The sequence below is a fragment of the Actinia tenebrosa genome, unplaced genomic scaffold (genome assembly GCF_029948245.1).
Source record: "Actinia tenebrosa isolate PJP-AT-01 unplaced genomic scaffold, QUT_ActTen_1.0 PGA_scaffold9__36_contigs__length_13948895, whole genome shotgun sequence".
In the NCBI taxonomy this organism is placed as follows: Eukaryota; Metazoa; Cnidaria; class Anthozoa; order Actiniaria; family Actiniidae; genus Actinia; species Actinia tenebrosa.
In genome coordinates this window covers 6,468,861-6,488,887 of record NW_028292586.1, presented here as the reverse complement: position 1 = coordinate 6,488,887, position 20,027 = coordinate 6,468,861, and the positions used below count along the sequence as shown (strand labels likewise).

Here is a 20,027-nt window from a genome sequence, read left to right as displayed (position 1 = left end):
TGTTTTCATGATTATTTTTAGGTGGAAATCCTTTGCACAACATTTCGCGCCTTTCGGATAACAGTAGTTAAGTTCTTTTAGTCTCTCTTTGTATGGTAACTGAGGGTAGATGATCTTCGTACCACGCCGTTGGATCAGCTCAAGTTGGTCACTGAGGTATTTGGGAAGAGATAAGTGCCACATAATTAAATGAGGGTCACCAAATTCAAAGGTATGAGATGATATCAAAGGGCAGCCTTTATCTCGTTGAAAACTGGCGCGCAATCCATAATAAGTCGAGTCTCCAATAATACATAATACTCAATCCTATATGAAATTGTTTAACTAGTTTTTGCATGTTTTCGTGGAGGAGAATTCCTGAATAACAGGTTTTTGGAAGACTGGTATATGAAAACCATTTACATTTTTAATAGTTAATTTTATTATATTTAAGAGATTTCACTCTTGGAATAGTTTTTTTGTTTGTTTGCAACTTATGAACTATCAACATCTTTTAAATAACCAGAAGTATCATATTATTATCATACAATTATCGGACATTTCTTCCTATTACTAGGCAATACAATGTTTTAGCTTAGAACATAAAAAGCATATTTACTCACTTCTTATCAAACTACAATTTTAGGTAAGTACAAGAAGCACAATGCCTTAATCTATAGCTGTGACCTAGTCATGAGCAACAGCCTTATAATGCTCTGTCAACATACAAAGCATTTTTATCCAATTTTTAGCAAACTACAATTGTTAGGCAAGCTGACAAGCAATGGATTAATCTATGGCTGTGACCTTGTCATGAGCAACAGCCTTATGATACTCTGTCAACATACAAAGCATGTTTGCCCACTTATTAAACTACAATTGTTAGGCAAGCTGACAAGTAATGGCTTAATCTGTGGCTGTGACCTCGTCATGAGCACCGAACAGCCTCACAGGAACAGAGGGAACAGTGGGTACCACATTGGATACACAGCAATTGTACCAACTTCTTATCTATCTACAAGTTTAGGTAATAAATGGCTTATCCATTTATGGCTGTGACCTCGTCATGAGTAACAACCTCATAATACTCTTCTTTTCTTCATCGTCAACCTTCACCAGTAACTGACGCTCGGCTATTACTAGCATTTGTCGTTCAGCAGATGACGAGGCTTTGTCTGATTCATTTATCTTGCCTTCATCCTGTAACAGAAAAACGATGATTTTTTAAAAGAAAAGTTTTTCATAAAAACAATTTAAAAAATAGGACCCTTGAACGAGGTTGGATGGATTTTGGTCCCAGGTAAGTGAACTTTGGAACCGAGTCCGGTTTTATAAACAACATACAACGAATCGAAATATGGCGGCCAATTTGAAAAAACTATTGTTCTGTACTGACTAGCGAGTGACTAGCCTCTCATACATGTGAAAACGCTTTTGTATTTCCACGTGAGCACGAGGCTAGTTAGACCAGAACAATAGTTATTCAAATTGATCGCAATTCGATTCGGTGTATAGCAACATCAATAAAACAAAACCATTATTGAATAAACCATATGATTTAAAAGACATGTTTGTACTCACTCCATAAGGTTCGTCGTTCGTTTTCAGAAGAGTTAATGCAGTCGTTACTGCTGAACTGCTTTGTTCAGACTTTCTTTTCCTGAACAAATGTTTTCCGTCTAAGCGAATACTCCCTTCAAAAGAAAGACAAAAGTGATGATTTAAGTCTCGGATCGAACAACTGTTCTCTTTTACAGAATGCAAGCAACACCAAATTCGCTGTAGATAATTAACGCGAGCCAAAAACTTCGTTTCCTCATCTTTTTAAATAATGCGCTAGTGCATTCGTGTGCTCCACTTCTGATATGCGCACGCAATCGTTTGACCTGACCTTTTCTCGCTGAATCCGTGTCAAATGTTTTTGATTACGGCAGACGGACAGGCCGCTTGGTTTTCAATATCAAATATCTTATGAGTCCTACTCACTAACCGTGTGCAGGAGGATACTGATATATATTGTATTATACACACATTATCCCCATTACCTCCCGACCATTTAGCTGTGGATTTAATACCTTTATCTTTCAACCACTTTCGTCTGAGTGACCTAATGTTGTTGATCGTTTGCGAGGAAGAGAAGGTGTACAGTACTGGATTGATGGCTGAGTTGATGGGAAGTACGAATACTCCTACCCAGATATACACAGAAGGGTCATTGAATTTACCCATCAAAGAGAGCACGCCAAGAACCATGATTGGCATCCAACAGCAGAAATCGGTCAGAATCACAAAGAAAACCCGCTTCCCCAATGAGGATTCCGCGTTATTTGATGATTTACGCACTTTTCGACCAGACTTGCGAACTTTGTCGAAAATCGCGATGTATCCAACAAGAATGAAGAAAAAAACTGCGCCATTGAAGCCAATGAAAACAGCAACTGAGTACTCCCAACCAGCAGGACGATCGGTGGACAACTGTAGCGGCAGACAGACAGTGGAACGGCCGTAAAAACTGAAGCCCGATATCTTGTCGTTGAAGTAGCTTGGAACAAGAAGGGGAGTGAAAGACATGATGAATCCAATGACCCAGATAAACAGACAGAGAACATGAGCCAGTTTAAAACTGGTGCGTCTGGCTGAGAATTTAAAGAGAATTGTGTTCATCCTATCTGCTGTTATGGCAGCCAAAAGCATGACTGAGACTTCGCTGGACAAAGTAGCAATGACGCCTGCTATTTTACACTTGACACCAGCTCTCCACTCCACGTCGTGCAGAAAGTATTCTCCCTTCCATATTTCATTGTAAGTTCCAATGAACAGAAGATATACTCCCATGAGAAGATCAGCAAACGCGAGATGGCAAAACAACAAAGATTGGACTCTGTTTATCTTTCTTCGCGATTTTCTTTGTCTTGTGAAAAGGAATGTCCACCATATTATGACAACCAGATTCCCTAAGGCAGCGAAAACACCTTCGATCCACATGCAGATTTGTACGTAAATGCTTTTGAGCATGTCATTACAACTTGAGAACTCGTTGCCAGGGGATTCGCATTGAATGTTTGAGATGGAATTGGTTGCATAGCAACATATGATGAAACTGTCTGTTGACCTGGGGAAAAAACCGGAAAGAAAAATACCGACCCAATTCATCTAGTAAATGATAAAACTTGCAGCATGATTTAGTCAAAAATAATAATTAAAAAAAAAAACACTGGACATTACAACTCACAGGTATTCTAGATCGCGCAGATCATTGAAGACATCTTTAGACACGGTTTGTTCATTGATTGAATTGTTCCTTAATGTCCTAGAGATAAATAATGAACAAATTAAATCAAAAATGCATTTATTAATGCGTTCTTATAAAACAACATCTACGTCATCATGGATTTTCTTGTGATGCCAGGTTAGTGGGGAGTAAGCATTACGCAGCTATGGCCGGGGACATCTCTAGCTATATATATCCCTTTGAAAATAACTTACAGCTTTCGTAGTTTCCCAAGGCCTTCAAAAGATGACTTGTCGATACGTTCAATTTTGTTTTTATGAAGAAACCTAAGGTATCAATTAAGAAAGAACCAACTTAAAGTAACGAAGAAGGTTGATTTTTCATGATTAGTATCAAATTCTTTAGTTCAGCAACTAATCGCATGATAAAAGAAGAGTTGTTACTTACAAAACATTAAGATATTTTTGCTGATGGAAAAGACCATAAGGGATCTTCTTGATGACGTTATCTTGAAGGTAGCTGATGAAAGTAATGAAGTAGAACGTATGCAATAACTTCGTTCTGCAATTTCACTCTACCCTCCCTCCATCTCTACGTCACTCAATCCCTCCATCTCTCCATCCCTCCATCTCTCCGTTACTCCATCCCTCCATCTCTCCATCTCTCCATCCCTCCATCTCTCCGTTACTCCATCCTTCCATCCCTCCATCTCTCCATCCCTTCATCCCTCCATCCCTCCATCCCTCAATCTCTCCATCCCTCCATCCCCCCCATCTCTCCATCCCTCCATCCCTCCGACCCTCACGTTCTCGATCACTCAAGACCCAAGAGGTCGTAATCACTTAATCACTTATACTTACAGATATCTTAAGTTTGTGTTGTTTTGGAAGGTGAGTTTATGCAGTTCCTTTATTTTGTTACTGCGAAGGCTCCTTAAACATATCATGCGACATTATTAACATTGTACATACTGCCCCGCTGTTTTAACTATTGATAATAAGTTGCGATTCTGCCGTTTACAGTCAAAACCTCTGAACTAGCTGAATACTTACAAAGCACGGAGAGCTGGAAAACCGGAAAAGGTATCCATTTCAATGCTTGAAATCAAATTTTGTCCCAAATCTCTGAAATGTTGTTAACAAAGCATTACCGTAAGGAGCGTTCTTTTTGTGTCAATATACATCCTATCAATACTTCTAGTTTTATACTTACATTACTTCAAGTCCCCCGACACCACTGAACATGTTTTTCTGCACTTCTTTGATGAAATTCCTATTAAGCCGTCTACAAGTAAAATAGGAGCTCAGAAAGAGGAATATTTTTCAAAAAATTATTACTATACAAAAAATCAAGACGTTTTGAAACTAATGGATCTGACTTAAATAAAAACGGTAACGGAGGTAAACCAAGAAGGGACTGGTAACAAAGGTGTCTCAACTAAGGGACACAAGGCGGCTCAGTTCTTTTCTTATCTCCCTTACCTCAACCGGCAAGCTCCACAGGTGGAAATTAGAGTTCATTATTTCTTTACACTTTAGAAAAAAAACTAGAAATTTAGTATTGACTTACAAGGTCTTTAACGAATGTAGGTTTACAAGAGACATTTCTCCAATCAAAAATATTCGATTATAGCTCAAGTCGCTGAAACAGAAAAAAGCAAAACAGATATGAATAATTAAATGAACAGAAATAAATAAATAGTGCATAGAGTGGCGGATCTAGGACAATTTCAAAGCGGTTGGCTGTTAACCAAGAATCAGGTACAGTTCACTGTATTTAAAGCGGACATCCTCGGGACCGTCAATGGCTGTCCGTAAAAGCAAGAAAGTTAATTAGGGTCTTTTCTTTGTCATTACTTTTCGCCGGGGATTCTGGACTTCCCGTAATAGCGAGGTGCCCGTAACATCGGGGTGTCCACAAGACGAGAGTTTACTGCATATACCACTTCCTCTCTAGATTTTATAGAATTTTTTATTTTCATTTTGAAATGTCCAAAGTTGGCGATATATTGCCAGCCACATAATCAACCCCTTATCCCTCTCCCTTTTGTAATGATATACTCACATCAAAGATAGATAACTTTGTTTTATAAATGCATTGCTTTCAACTTGGTAAATCTTATTCCCTCCAAATAATCTATAAATAAAAAATGATGATGAAATCGTACTTTATTATAACGGCGCCAAAGATGCGTGCGCCTTGACATGTATATATGGATAGAATGCAAACAGTTGTACGAAAATGAAACGAATTCGGTGCGACTTTTTGAGGTAGACAGACTTCACTGCACCGCAGTCTGATTTGATTTTCTTATTAAGGTTTTCACATTTGATTATTTTTTTCAATGTTTTGACATGAGAGTACAAAAGGTCTATGTAAAGACTTGATACTTACATAGCATTTGTTTTCTTGGGCAGACGCTTGGGAATAGACTGTAGTTTATGTGAAGTCATGATGATTCCGCCATCTGCTAGTCTCCGGCAGTTACATGAAGAGGGGCAGTCTGAGGGGAGAAATATTGGTCAAAAATCCATTGTTCTTTCTCATCTTTTTACAAACAAGAAAATATGATCTATAACCAGAAGGCAAGGGTCAACGCGCTCCAGCATACCTTGAATACAGCTGTCACCATTTGCACCTGTAGAAAAAGAAACAATGATATGAAAATATATCTTTACTTTAAATTTAAGGTCTTTTTTCTCCTCACAGCCTCCCTCGTGATCTCTAACATATATCTGTTGTACTTTTACCTTTTATCATCTGATAGTAAATCTTGAATCCTTGACCTTCACCGGATTTGCTTGATTGAAATACTATTTTTAACATGTTTGATTGTGACTGGATTATTTGTGGATATCTGCAAGTAAACAGAGCAGAATAATCATGCTTAAAATAAATCTTGACCATTTAGGTCATGTAATCATTGGACATTAGAGGTTTCTTAGTGGCAGAGCTATCGTCTCTCACGTGTAGGGTCTAGCTCGAGTTCGATTCCTCTGGAATAGGTAATGTCCATAGAAATTATTTGTTCTCTTCTTTGATTCGAGGCATATCTCCGGTTTCTCTGTTTTTTTTCTTCTTTATTCTTAATATATAAGTATTATAGCCGTGCCCGACCTTGATTATTCCAATTGCTTTGCAGGATGTTGATACCAAATTCGAGGGTGGGAATTGGAACGTGTCACATTGTATTTAACGGAGCACGTCACGAAAAAGCTTAGAAGCTGACAAGCAATGGGTTCTCTATTTGCAGTTTCTGTAAACTTGATACTAAAGTGTAAACACACAACTGAAGCCGCCGTTCTATATGCTTTTCGTAATTTTTACGGTGATCACGACCGTGTTTCCGCACTCTGACATAAACTCGGTGGCCAGTAAATCAGCGCGCATGTCCTTTCCAATAAAGAAATCAACTGCAAGCTATCCCACCCACATACGAACATCCAAACACACAAACAAATATTAACATTAATATTACTATAAATAATTACTATAAATAATCATATTACTATAAATAGTTACTAATTATTAAATAATAATTATAAATAATTACTATAAATATTGCTATTTTATATGCAAATACGAATACGATACCTCCTTCCACAGTAGCGACCAATACGAGAACTCGACAGGGCTACGTTTCCATCATACACTTCTACGTGGTCACCTAAACACCACGGGCTCAACTCCAAATCAAATGCTTTAAATTCCAAACGAATCACGTGACCTTTTCTGGCTTTGATTATCCAGGAACAGTTCTCATCATTTGCATGGAAATCAGGATAAAATGGTGACATAATGTAGCCTTTTCCGTCGGTAAGAATCTCGTTACAAGCTGTATTAACAAATAAAACATTACAGGGTATAAACAAGTTATTTAAAACATTTATCATGACGTAGTGGCTGTCAAAATGAAGGAAAAGTAAATAAAAGATCTTGACCTTTTTGCTCTGTTTTAGCGGTTATCGTATATAAGCAAATTAACCCTGTCCATACCTTAAGGTAATTCCCTGGTTTTGCGCATGCAACTAAAAGCATGGAACTAGCAAAGTTTAGGCATTTTTCTTTTGGAAACTAAATAAGAAACATGTCCAAAACCAATTTTCACTTTTTTTCTCTTTTTTGAGTAGAGAAATTGCGATTTTTATCTGACTCGCCCCAGTTCGTTTCCGACTATTTTGAGATTTTTTTTTCAAGATAAATCAAACACGAGAATGGTGACCCCCATTTTTTATTTCAGATTTTTGATAAATGCGATGTTCGTCATCATATATCAAAATATGAAGGAAAGTTTATTGGATAGATTTTGAAATATTTTGATGAGAATAGTTGACATGTGCAATTTTTGAACGTTCTTAGAGGCGCACATACCTGCATTTTTCACTAATAGTTCAAGAATCATAGTCATCCAATGACTTTGATGGATTTAATAGCATAGATGTCTAGTAAACTTCGAGTTATAAGTAGGTTTTGTCATATGATTGTCATATGATTTGTCAAATTGACATATTTGGAGAGTATCTAGCGAAAAAAACGAGAATGGTGACTCCATCTTTTTATTGCAGTTTTTCAATGTCCATAATGTAATTATTGTCTATGCAAAGTTTCAGTTCAAAGTTATTGGCATAATTTCTTTCAAGGGAATTATCTTAAGCTCTGTGCAATTCTTGCCTTGGAAGTGAAAGAAGTTAAAGCATTATATTAAATTTGTTGAACGCTTTTTAATAGTTAACTTACCTTCTCTCGCTGATAGTGGATTTAATACACATTCACTTGTACTCTCTGAAGTGTATAAAGCCCCTATAGACAGTAATCCTGGCCTATTTGTCATTTCTCCCTCGATAACAAGCTTCAAAACAATATTATAAAGATACTATTTTAGTTGCATATTTTATATTAGTAATTTTCTTAAGAAACAAAACCACAAATTCTTTGTCATCAGTTTTACAAATTATTCCTGGGAATGATTATTTAACCTTATATGCAGATACTGCTACTACTGATACTTGTCCATCCCTCCATCTACTGTCTTCAAAGTCTTTGACCATCCATATGGGTCTTTTAGTGTGTTCATTGTCATCCAGTTCTTGATATATCTTCAACGATCTCGCTCCAGATCCCCAGATCTTATACTTAAACTTTAAGCATCTGAGAGAGGAACTAGATGACCTCTCGTATCGCGGGCTCTCTATCGTTGCCAAGCTTGACGTCTCAGGAAGCAATGGACTAATTACGCTCTGAACAGATCCTGAAATTATTATCAATTGCCGATTTGTATCATACCTTCAGTATCAAATATAGTTTCGAATTATGATGCATAAATAATCAATGAATACCTTCCTTTCCTCGACAAGTTGATTTGTAAATCTGAATATCACTAGATTTAAGAGGAATATTCAAGAAGTCGTTCCATCGTAAGAGGTCTCCAGTCTCTGTTCCACATTCGTACGACATATAGAGTATATGTTGCTCGGACAACACATTTCTCCATATGTTGAGTCTACTGTACTTAACCTCGGTTTTCTGACCTTCAGAATCAAAAGTGACTGATATTCTGTTACCGCCTACAGAGAAGTTAGAAACATCGAATAAGTATTTGGGTTCCCTGTGTCGATTGAAAACAAATGCTTGGGCTTGGGCTTCCCTTTGTTTGCTTGTTGTTGTTTTTTTTTTTTTGATTTTTTTTTTTTTTGTCGTTATCTTTTTACCACATATTCTATATAATTAATAGTTAATTAAAGAATTTTCACACAAACATTTCAGGACTTTCCTTTTTTTGTTGTTGTAATTGTTGTTGTCATTTTTTGCCATGTACATGTTCGACAAGAATGTTAATTGTTATTTCAAACATTATTACGGAAACGCTTCAGACTCAACTTACTATACAGTTCTTCTTTTTCTAACACCCCCTTTCCATGATGCATTGCAGCACCGTCGATGTACGTCTGCCACACTCCAAAATTTGACATCCACGTGACACAAACGTGACGCCATTTATTCTTTACATTTCTAAAAAAAACATACGAAAGACAGAGAGAAATAGAAATAGACATATAAAAAACAGCTATTATTAGTTTTTCTGGATACCAGTACCATAATAGTATAGCATATCTGAAGAGCTGTTTTTGTAAAAGAACTGTTTGTGTGAATGTTTTTTACCTCGTAACAGCATCAATCTTGACAAACGCAATATTAATGGCAACATCCTTCGTTTTCTCGACTTTCACATAATCGACATTAAGTTTGATTGGTAATGAGATCATGATTTTGATTGACATCCAAAGACACAAAGTCAATTCTTCCAATGTGCTGCTTATCTTGATATTGACAGAGTAGTTTTTATGGCCAAGCGAGAAACCAATGTCTGACTCATAATTCTTGGATAAGCTGCCACCTGATTAAAAACACCATTTACATTTACATTTACCAGTTAGGTCATTCGCTCAATACTGAGCATTTTAGACCACGCTAAATAATTATTAAAATGATTAAATAATTAACATATTAATAAATAGAATAAATAACAATAAATAGTAATTGTCCAACAAGTTAATAAATATCTGCAACTGCATTCTTAAATGCTGCAAGTGAGGTTGCTAGTGTTGCTTTCTTTGGGAGTTGGTTCCATTCTGAAAGTGTTCTTGGGTAGAATGAGTACTTGTAATAATCCTTTGTGGCCATAGGCTGAGTATACACGTACTCCTTGTTGAAACGGGTAGAATAGGAATGACCAAGTGGCTTAATTCTAACATCATCTTGACAAACCAGCTTATTTCGTATCTTGTAAATCATAGATAGTCGTGCTATCCTTCGTCTGCTTTCTAGCGTATTCCACTTCAGTACTGAAAGCATTTCAGTTACACTGTCCTTACGATCAAAGCGTTTCAGGACCCAGCGTGCAGCTCTCCTCTGAACCATTTCAACCATGCGAATATTTTTTACTTTATACGGGTCCCAGACAGATGAGCATTATTCCAAAATAGGACGTACTAAAGCCTTGTATGCTGTTTCCTTGGTACTGGATGGACAATGTCTTAAGTTACGCTTAAGAAAGCCAAGTGTTTTATTGGCTTTTTTTGAGATATTTCTGGTGTGTTCGTTCCAACGAAGATCCTCAGCCAGATGAACACCAAGATAAACACCAAGCAGAACTTACAAGGCTTTCCCTCTAAGTTTATAATCAAATACGTCTGGATTCAGCCTTCTCGTAACCCTTATAACGTTACACTTTGAGGTATTAAACTCCATTTTCCAATCTGATTCCCATCTATCCAAGTTTAGGAGATCTCGTTGTAACTGAATACAATCATCCTTGGACTTGATAACTAAATAAATCACGGCGTCGTCTGCAAAGAGGCGCACTATAGACTTCACATACAGAGGAAGGTCATTAATAAAGGCCAAAAATAAGGTAGGACCGAGTACAGAGCCCTGTGGGACTCCCGACTCTACTGGAACTTGAGTTGACATCGTGCCTTCAAGGACCACACGTTGCTTTCTGTCTAACAAAAAGCTTTTTATCCACGTTAGATAACAGGTTAACGATACAGGCCTGTAATTCTCAGCCATCTGTTGTGACCCTTTTTTAAAAATTGGCGTAACATTTGCTAACTTCCAATCCAATGGGATAACACCAGATTCTATTGAGGCCTTGAAGATTCTATGTAAAATTGGAGCAATCGATGAACTCAGCTCTTTTAGAACTCGGGGATGTAAATTATCTGGTCCAGGAGCCTTGTGTGGGTTAAGCTTGGTTAGCACTTGTCTAATCCCATTTTCAGTAATATCTATAGGTGGCATAACCGAGTGGCTGACATGTAACCGGTGATGCTTTACGGCTGCATCAGCTGTATATTTGAGCTTCATAGGAGCAGCCTCTGAAAATGCATTCTTAAAGTGCGAATTCAGTATTTCTGCTTTGTCTCTTGGGTCACTTATTTTAGAAATGGAATGCTTTGAGATACAGAGGCGTAGTGAGTATACGGACAAGGTACCATTTTCCCGCCATATGCACAGGAATCCCCCATGAATTCATTCCATTTTGTTCCGAGAGCAACTCGCTCAAACTTTAGGGGGACACTTGCTCCTGCTCCCGTTCCTACGCTAGTGTTTAGATATTACATGACATCCCGGCCTTTGTGGGTGTTGAACAATATAATTGCGATCCCGAACTTCTGCCTTATTCCCGCAGAAAATTTAAACCTCCCAATGGTTTTGGGTACAAAGAGGAACCAATTACCAGGACTTACCTTGAGATTTTCTCGACGATTTTATGGCATTTGCAACCTTTTCATAAGAACTTTCATCAAGTACTTCCCACTGCACTTTCTCATCACGTCTTTTCATCCATCCTTTCCATTCGTTTTCTATATTGGTTTCTGAAAAACAAATGTGTCAGTGGTCAAAATACAGTAAATGTAAAACACACAGATGAACTGTTATTAGAAATGGCGCTCAAATAAATATATTATCATTAACAGGTAATACCAATCCAAAATGAGATCTCATATTTCAGTTTCCTAAGAAAATTTTATTTCCGTTTCATTCCCTTCAGTTCACTTTCAAAACTCAAACTTCCTTCCCTGGGTTTTTCCTATCGCCATTAGCTACATAAATAAGAATCAACTCTTACCTTTCATATATCCATACACTTCTACACGTAGTACTTTGAAATTGTGGTATCTTGTTGGTATGAATCTTATGAGCCTGGCAAGAGTTCGAGTATCGTCTAATGTATTCTGGACGATACTTTTTGTGTCTTTGTTGCCGAGAAATAACTGCAAAGACATACAAACAATCCTTCTGTTATAATAAAAAAACTTTGATTTTTATAGAGCTCGTTGGTGCAGTGCTTCCTTCTCTCATTCCAAAGCTCGTCCTAGCTCGCGCCCTAGCTGAGGGATGAAATTTGTAAGGGGTAAAACCTTTTTACCATTCTACATTGAGGACCGTGAATCCCTGGTAGAACGGATGACAAGTCGGGGACGTCAGAAAAGAACCTCTGACCGGCGCAGTGATCACCGTGAATGTCAGCATTTGGTTCGGTCTGGCGTTGCGCTCCAAAAGGTTACTAATGAAAAAGACCTTTACTTTACCCACATTCAAAAACAGAAATATTCTTTCAATCATCACAGTTAGTATACCAATGGAGGTAGATACATTTATCTTTGGATTTATATTTTTAGAAGAAGGTCCTAAAGCCGAGATGATACAGTCATAATATTTTACCTTCACTTTACCACCACTTTGATAAAGAGTCCAGTTTTTATTGTCAATAGATGTTGCTATCTTGTATTCGGTTGTCCACTCTTCATTTTTGTGTCCACAACCTTGTGTAGCTACAGAACATATGGTAAACACTGCACCTAAGTCTATCTGTAAATAGTCACTCGAGTCACTAGTAGTCTTTGGTGCCCATCCATATCCATTGTAATCAATTCTCGCATGGTGGGGCTGATATCTGTTATCATGATATGAAGTTGCTGTCAACCTGGTATCTGGTATAATACTGTTGTTTGATACACCAATGGCATTATCTTCGCACTCTGTAGAAACAAAAAAGGGTTAGTACAAGTCAAAAAAAGGACTGGTTCATCAACAGACTAATAAATGATGAATATGGGGCTATCTACTTTTGACTATGTGGGAAGCCAGAACTGGGAAGCACTGGTGGCGTGCGCTGCTAATGTGCCGCCTCTCACCAATGCAGGCCGAGTTCGAGTACTGCCGATCTCGAAGTCGTATGTGAGTAGAGTTGTTTGTTGGTTTTCTCCTGTGCTTCGAGCTCTGTTATGATTGTCCCATATCAAACATTAAGTGTTCTCAGCATCATTAAGGCATGGCTCTCAGATGAAAAACTGTTTAGCTATATCATAGCCAGTTTTCTACGAATCTTCCCCAAACTTGGTAAGTAAATGTCTTTTGTGAAAAGAAGGAACCTTAGAGCCTTGGTTACCATGGAAACTAAGTCACGTGACCACAAGGCCGCCATCTTGGATTTTTAAACAAGCCGTTTGAAAACGTACCGAAACATCTTTAAAAGTCATGAAAATGCAGATTACTATTCATATTTACAATGCCTATATGGATCTAATTGGATATCTTGGAAATTAATTTAAGTTTAATTTTTAGAATATTTTCTATTTTTTCCAAAAATTAAAAATATTCTAAAAATTAAACTTAATATAATTTCCAAGATATCCCATTAGATCCATATAGGTATTGCAAATATAAAAAGGAATATGGATTTTCAGGACTTTTGAAGTAGTTTCAATACGATTACAAACGATTTGTTTTAAAAATCCAAGATGGTGGTCTTGTGGTCACGTGACCTGATTTCCATGGTAACAGATATGCGGTAATTGCTTGCCTTGAAGAATTACTACTACGAGCCAAATTTGGGAAAGATTCATAGTAAACTGTCAAAGATATGAATAAATAACTGATTTTCCATCACTTCCTCAAAAGAGCCATGCCTTAATGGTGCTGAGTTGTATTTCCTTGTGTCTGTTGTCTGCGAGGCAGACCCACGAGTAAGCATCGTCCCCGTATCCTTCCTCGATTTTCCAAAGTTTTTCTTTTTTTACTCGTCTTTTTTTTTTCTTTTCTGTTCTTCTTCAAAAATGTTCATGTCGAATTCGTTATAAAACGACGACCTTTTTGTTTGCCGCTTTTCCGCACAATCCAAATATGGAATTGATCATATCATATATGGGGTGAGCTTTCTCTACTCCAACTTCGACACTAACATATAGAGTAAAGCTTGATATGCACGCTGTGATACGACAGCGAAAAGCTTTGTAGATGTTATAGGTACGGCCCTAGTTCTTTAACTGGTCATTTTAGAACCTGACATATATTTATCGCATGATCGACAATGATTCTCAACTCACTTTGTCTATATAAAGTACAGTACTTTGATGGACAAGATGGAACTTTTCTCGGAAACTGATAGACGAAATATTCTATGCAGTTTCTTATCCTTACGATAGTTTCCTTAACACAGCACTTGTCGCCTGTCGCAAAGCAGAGTTGACGTTCGACAACCCCTTCCTCTACTGAAGGAAGTTGGCCATTGATCCACCCCATATATTCAGTAGAGCAGGACCATTTCCTTTTTATACACGATCTTGCCAACTGATTTCCAGCGGAACCGACCACTCGGTACCATGCGGTCGTAGAAAGATAATCATCACAACCTCGGAATATCTCCTCCTCTGCAATGGCGTCTTCTCGACGATCTGAATAACTGAGAGTTCGGTATTCTTGACATTCTTGATGTACTAAAAAGTAAAGACTTTGATTACAGAATGCTCTTTAGGGGAGTCTTTTACTTAAGACTTCAAGACAAATAATTTAAACCTGGAATCTTCTGGCAGTGATCCTTGAAATAGCCAATCTGTTTTAGCCATCGGTAAGAGATATCTTGAGCTTTTCGTCTCTTTATCTTTATCTGCAAAAATAAGAAAGTGACTTCATGTCACTGATCAACTTGCATCACTGTAAGCCTTTCTTTGCAGTCCATCTATAAATTTATTCTAGTCCGTTTCCTTTATTTCGAGAACTACCGCCGCCAAATCTTACCTGTAAACTCTCTTCCTTTTCTGAAATTGGCAGTTGAATGAATACCGCATCATTACTCGGTCTACTGTAGCTCCATTGCTCTATAGTTTTATTTTCTGTTTGGAATTCAACTTCAAATTTGATTAAAAAATACGTGTTGCCGAGGCATAGGCTGTTATACCGAAATCGCAAGCACCGCCATCCTTCCGCGTTTGGATGAATAAGTGGACTCGTTAGGATATTTGTAGATACTGACGCAGTTTCACGCCAAGAAAGAAACACTAAAATACAACAAAAATCGGTAGAATTAAAAAGTGTCACTTCTAGAATGAAGCCAGGATACTCTATAAAAAACGTAACAGTTTCATGATCACCTCCGTCAAATTATTTTATACACAACTCTTTTAACTTTTGTTTCAAGGCTTTTCCCTATCCCATAAGGCCAGGGGCATGGTTGTGTTTAATTTTATTATTGTTTTATTCAGTATGAATATTTAACAATTCAAGGAGCTATGTTTATTATATTAGGGTCAATATAGCGTATTGAAGGACTTACGTTGAAAGTAAACCGAAGCACAGTCATCCTCGACAAATCCTACATCATCAAGAGCGACGAAGTGTTTACGCACAGATCCTATGATGATAATCTATTGACGGCAAGAACAGGAAAAATTGAATAACTGCATTGACATGCCTTTTCTTTCCTTCCACATATATGTTATTTAGCATCTGTACAGGAAAAAAACCCAGTAGAATGCTAACCCAAGTAAATAGGTAATGCATTTCTTTCCTTCCTTTCCTTTCTTCTTTCCCTTTTCCTTTCCTCCTTATTTCTTTCATTCCATCCTCTTGACCAGTTCTTAAGTTTCACCCCTTGCTTACTTCATTGCTTTCTTCCTTTCTTCAGTTGCATGTTTTCGTCCTTCATTTATTCCCATTTTTCATTCATATCAGTGTAATTCTTTTATCTAGTTTCCCCATTACGATACAAACCTTCCCTGTTGAGTTTTCAGGTATTGGTACTTGTCCAAATGCCCACTCGCCATAAGTAGAGGTTGAAGTTTTCCAGAGAGAATTAGTCCTAGTATTATTGTCCATAAAGATCTCAAGCGATGAGTCTGATTTATCAGGAATAAGATACCAGAACTGTATACAGACACTTCTTTGAACCATGTTCCAGTGTTTCAACAGTCTTCCTTGAACAGGTTTTGTATTTTCGTTCGACTTTAAGATAATGTAGCTTTCTAGATTTTGACAAAAATTATTAGTACAAAATATAAAGTAAACTTACAGACTCAACTTAATAAAATATAGTTGATACCTTTGTCAGTCATTGACGTATGGTCATTCTTAGGAAAGTTGTGTTTCCTTGACTTATAATCCACTGGTTTAAAGAAATCCCAAAAAATAGTGCTCTTGGTATCGTTTTGAAAGCCGCAGAGCTCGTTGTCAAAACCACAAATTCCTGCCAATAATATCATAGGAATCTTAGCTACGTCTGCAAAATATTTTGAAAAGGGGCTCCGAATGGAAGGCTCAGCAAATATGTGTTATATTCATGATGAGGTGGTGGTGTTGGCTGTGGTACTTGAAAAAGGAATGATAACGATGAAAATGATAGGTGATGATGGTGATGATGATTGTTGTGGTGTTTGCAATGGTAAAGTTGATGGTTGTGATCACGGTGATGATCATTATGATGACAATGATGATGATGATATGAACATGACAATGTGATGATGATGGTTGTGTGAATGATGGTGGTGGTGATGATGGTGTTGGTGGTGATGATGATGACGCTAAAGATGATGGTGATGATGATGATGATGAAGACGGTGATAGATGATCATGGTGGTGGTGGCGGTGGTGGTGGTGATGCTAGTAACGATGATGATGAAGACTGGTAATAGATGATCTTGATGATGTTAGTGGTGATAGGGATGATAGTTGTGATCATTATAAACCTGTTACCTCTTTGAACTTGACATCTTTGGGAGTTGACTGTTTGCTTGGTTACAAAGACATCTGTACGTATATAAGCAAAAGTTTTATGATCGATTTTGAACAGATGCAGCTCTAGTATATTATCAATAATAGCTAAATATCACCGTTATGAACATGACTTAGCATACCACATGATAGATTATGTCTCTCCTCTTCACAGTGCGACTGCTGGCCACACGAACTGCACGTCCCATCCAGACACTGGTGCTCTGAACATTTTTTATCTACGTATGAAAGAGACGAAAAACGGCTAAAAAGGAAAGGCTAACCAATAACTAGTACTGAATCTTTAATGAAGAGGAAAAACTCATTTCGGACTTATTCATATTTTGCTGATTGTTATCGTAAGATTTTCATAGAGCTGGTTAAAAACTCAGTTGTAATGTGATACTCCAAGTTGTAATTGTAATTTCTATTTTATAAAGTTCATAACCAACTCCGAGAACGTAACTCACCACAATGACGCTCATCCTCGCCTCCTGGACAGTGTCTAGTTCCATCACACAGTTTATTGTGATGAATACATTTTTGATTGGCACAGGTAAAGTAACCAATTTGACAAACACAACCTTTCTCGTCAGAACCATCCGGACAGTCACCATGGATACCATCACATCTTCGATGTTTATTAATGCACTGGCCATTAGCACATTGGAAGTCAGTTACTTCACATACAAATCCTTTAAAATATAATAAAGGATCCTTTAGTTGGTAATTTTGTAACCTCAATTTAACGTAACAGTTTATTTGGACGACTGAGAATATAGGGTGGCGTACGGCAGTGCCCTGATTCGCCCCTCAGGCAGAGTTTGTTAGGTCTCTCCCTTGGTTTAGGGGTTTTCTCAGCTTCTTCTTTCACAAAACCTAACAAGCTAAACTGCAATTCGATCTGTGAGCAAGCCGTGCCCTGACTTTGACTATTAGCTTTGAGGTAGTTTCAGATTGTCGATAAAGTTTCACGGGTTTTTTTCTGGACTCATACCCGGTTCTGCAAACTCTGGGCGATGCCTACAGGATCTGCTGGTTGCTTGAAAGCCTCTTATCGCCAACGAAATAGAACCGTTTGTCTTAGACACTCCTTTCAAAATGATCTATAAAAAAGTAAACATATTGCTAAGGATCTTTGTTTGTCTGGAGGTTCCTTGAGGAACGGCACTAGAGAAAATACGTCCCCTTAAGGTGATTCCCTTGAAAGACATTTTGCCAATAACTTTGTCCTGAAACTTTGCATTAACATTAATTATGTTATGGACATTTAAAAACTGCAATAAAAAGATGGGGTCACCATTCTGGTTTTTTCGCTAGGTGCTCTCCAAATATGTCAATATATGGGTTTATAGTGAAATGCGGTATCAACCGGAAGCTGTAATCAAGAACCTTTATTCACAGTTAAAAGTACTTTTATATAACAAAACGTACTTCTATATCTCAAAGTTTACTAGATAATCTATACTATTAAATCCATCAAAGTCATTGGATGACTAAGATTCTTGAACTATTAGTGAAAAATGCAGGTATGTTCGCCTCTACGAACGTCCAAAAAATGCTCATGTCAACTATTCCCATCAAAATATTTCAAAATCTATCTATTGGTGCGGTATTGCAGTAAAAAATACACTCGTCTTGCTCTTCGTTTCGTTTATTTGATTGCGTTAGGGAGTTCCTAATAATGAAGGAAAGATTACAGTTTAACGATAAGACAGAAAACGATTAAAGTAAACGGAAAACAAAAGAAATAGAAAAAAATACTTACAAAACGATGTGTAACTTAAGACGGTCGACGTTGAACTGAAAAATTACTAACTGAGCTTGAGTGAACTTAAGTTAGCCTAAATTATGCACATATTTAAAGTCTGAAAACAAAAGGCGAAAAATGCACACGGGAAAACGCGTAAAATTCCAATCTAGCACTAACACTATCCAATAAACTTTCCTTCATATTTTGATAAATAATGTAGAGCATCGCATTTATCAAAAATCTGAAATAAAAAATAGAGGGTTACCATTCTCGTTTTTGATTTATCTTGAAAAAACATCTCAAAATAGTTGAAAACTGACACTTTTCCGAGTGGAGACTGGGGCGAGTCAGATTAAAATCGCAATTTCTCTACTTAAAAAAGAGAAAAAAGTGAAAATTTTGTTAGTTCCATGCTTTTAGTTGAATGCGCAGAAAAATGCGAAGTGCAAAACAAGGGAATTACCTTAAGCGCGTTTTTGTGAGAAAATAAATGTTTGTGTTCTCCGAGTATAGAGTGAGCTTACTCTTGTTGAAACCAAAATACTGTATAATAAAGACAATATGAAAGAATTAGAGTTAAGTTTCTATAACTGACTTTAAATTTTGGCATTTAGTAAAGCAATTTGTCAAGCATGTTTGAAAGTAAAAATTGCATATTTAATTTCGGGTAAATATACTTCGTTGTCTAATACAAGTAAATGAAAAATGCCAAATTGTTACTCTGTCGATCGATGACCTGAATGGCAGAAATTCAACAAAATGTTGAACTCTTGAATGATAATTTTAAGGGGCTTTATTAGGGAGGAATTAGAATTTAATTCAATTTTTTACAACTGTCGTTCAATTCTTGATTTTTTTTTTTAGACCGGACACCCACTCTGAATGTGCCTGAAACCACACAAAGTAACAACTAACAACATTTTTTTCCATAATCACGCAAACACTGATGTTTTTCCCCCCAGCAAAGTATGACTGTGTGAGAGCCACGAGCGATTTATTCCACCATTAATCTCTTAGGAAAAAGCTACTTCAAAATGTGGAAGGTTATTTACAACGTACCTGGAAGTTTTCCTCTGACTTCAAAGGTATTTTAGCTCGTTGCCACTTTATCCCGTGATGGCCTTTCATCAGCCACAAGAGATCCTCACTTGAACTAGTTTTTCTATAAACCTCGAGACGGGATGACGTGTTGGAAGGAAGAAGATAAGAGAACTCAGCACACATGCTTATATCTTTATAATTAGAGGTCCAAGGCATAGACGGGGATTCCAGAGACGATATTCCTGGAGTAATTAGAGCTATAAAATCACCTAGAACAATCAAGAAGATATTCAAGCATAATAGACGCGTTTGCCCGCTAAAGTCACATTTTCCCCCTTTTTTCTTTGGTCGGTTCTGTAAATTGAATACATGAATGTTTGTTCTTCGTATAATTGATCTAAGTTTGTTCGATTCCTCCTTTAATAAGTTTGCTTGTTGTTGTTGTTGTTTTTTCCCCCCGTGATATCGAAG

At 37.2% G+C, this 20,027-nt stretch overlaps 1 protein-coding gene across 1 annotated transcript; it reads right to left on the bottom strand.

Moving 5' to 3' along the window:
- Window positions 1-474: 474 nt before the first annotated feature.
- Window positions 475-19,974, bottom strand: LOC116308147 (uncharacterized). Its single transcript, XM_089024852.1, has 34 exons — window positions 19,575-19,974; window positions 17,760-17,868; window positions 17,233-17,457; window positions 16,906-17,001; window positions 16,745-16,798; window positions 16,095-16,238; window positions 15,767-16,017; window positions 15,330-15,420; window positions 14,795-15,054; window positions 14,573-14,663; window positions 14,104-14,493; window positions 12,440-12,756; window positions 11,844-11,988; window positions 11,461-11,589; window positions 9,371-9,605; window positions 9,093-9,220; window positions 8,548-8,775; window positions 8,188-8,459; window positions 7,949-8,060; window positions 6,806-7,046; window positions 5,962-6,068; window positions 5,823-5,849; window positions 5,606-5,714; window positions 5,276-5,347; window positions 4,781-4,852; window positions 4,424-4,495; window positions 4,264-4,335; window positions 4,072-4,143; window positions 3,659-3,730; window positions 3,466-3,537; window positions 3,212-3,289; window positions 2,055-3,091; window positions 1,561-1,673; window positions 475-1,179 (listed from the first exon to the last, which is right to left on the bottom strand). Exons 1-34 carry the CDS (start codon window positions 19,770-19,772, stop codon window positions 1,027-1,029), a joined length of 5,844 nt encoding a protein of 1,947 aa, XP_088880978.1. The 5' UTR covers window positions 19,773-19,974; the 3' UTR covers window positions 475-1,026.
- Window positions 19,975-20,027: the final 53 nt, after the last annotated feature.

What these genes read in the sequence shown, in the direction of transcription:
- LOC116308147 (XM_089024852.1), bottom strand. Translation starts at nt 19,772, where the DNA reads ATGCCTTGGACCTCTAATTATAAAGATATAAGCATGTGTGCTGAGTTC. An exon ending in TGCTTCGGTTTACTTTCAAC is followed by an intron (nt 15,055 to 15,329) that starts GTAAGTCCTTCA and finishes GTTGTATTTTAG; the next exon opens with TGTTTCTTTCTTGGCGTGAA. An exon ending in CAAAGTTATCTATCTTTGAT is followed by an intron (nt 4,853 to 5,275) that starts GTGAGTATATCA and finishes TTTCTGTTTCAG; the next exon opens with CGACTTGAGCTATAATCGAA.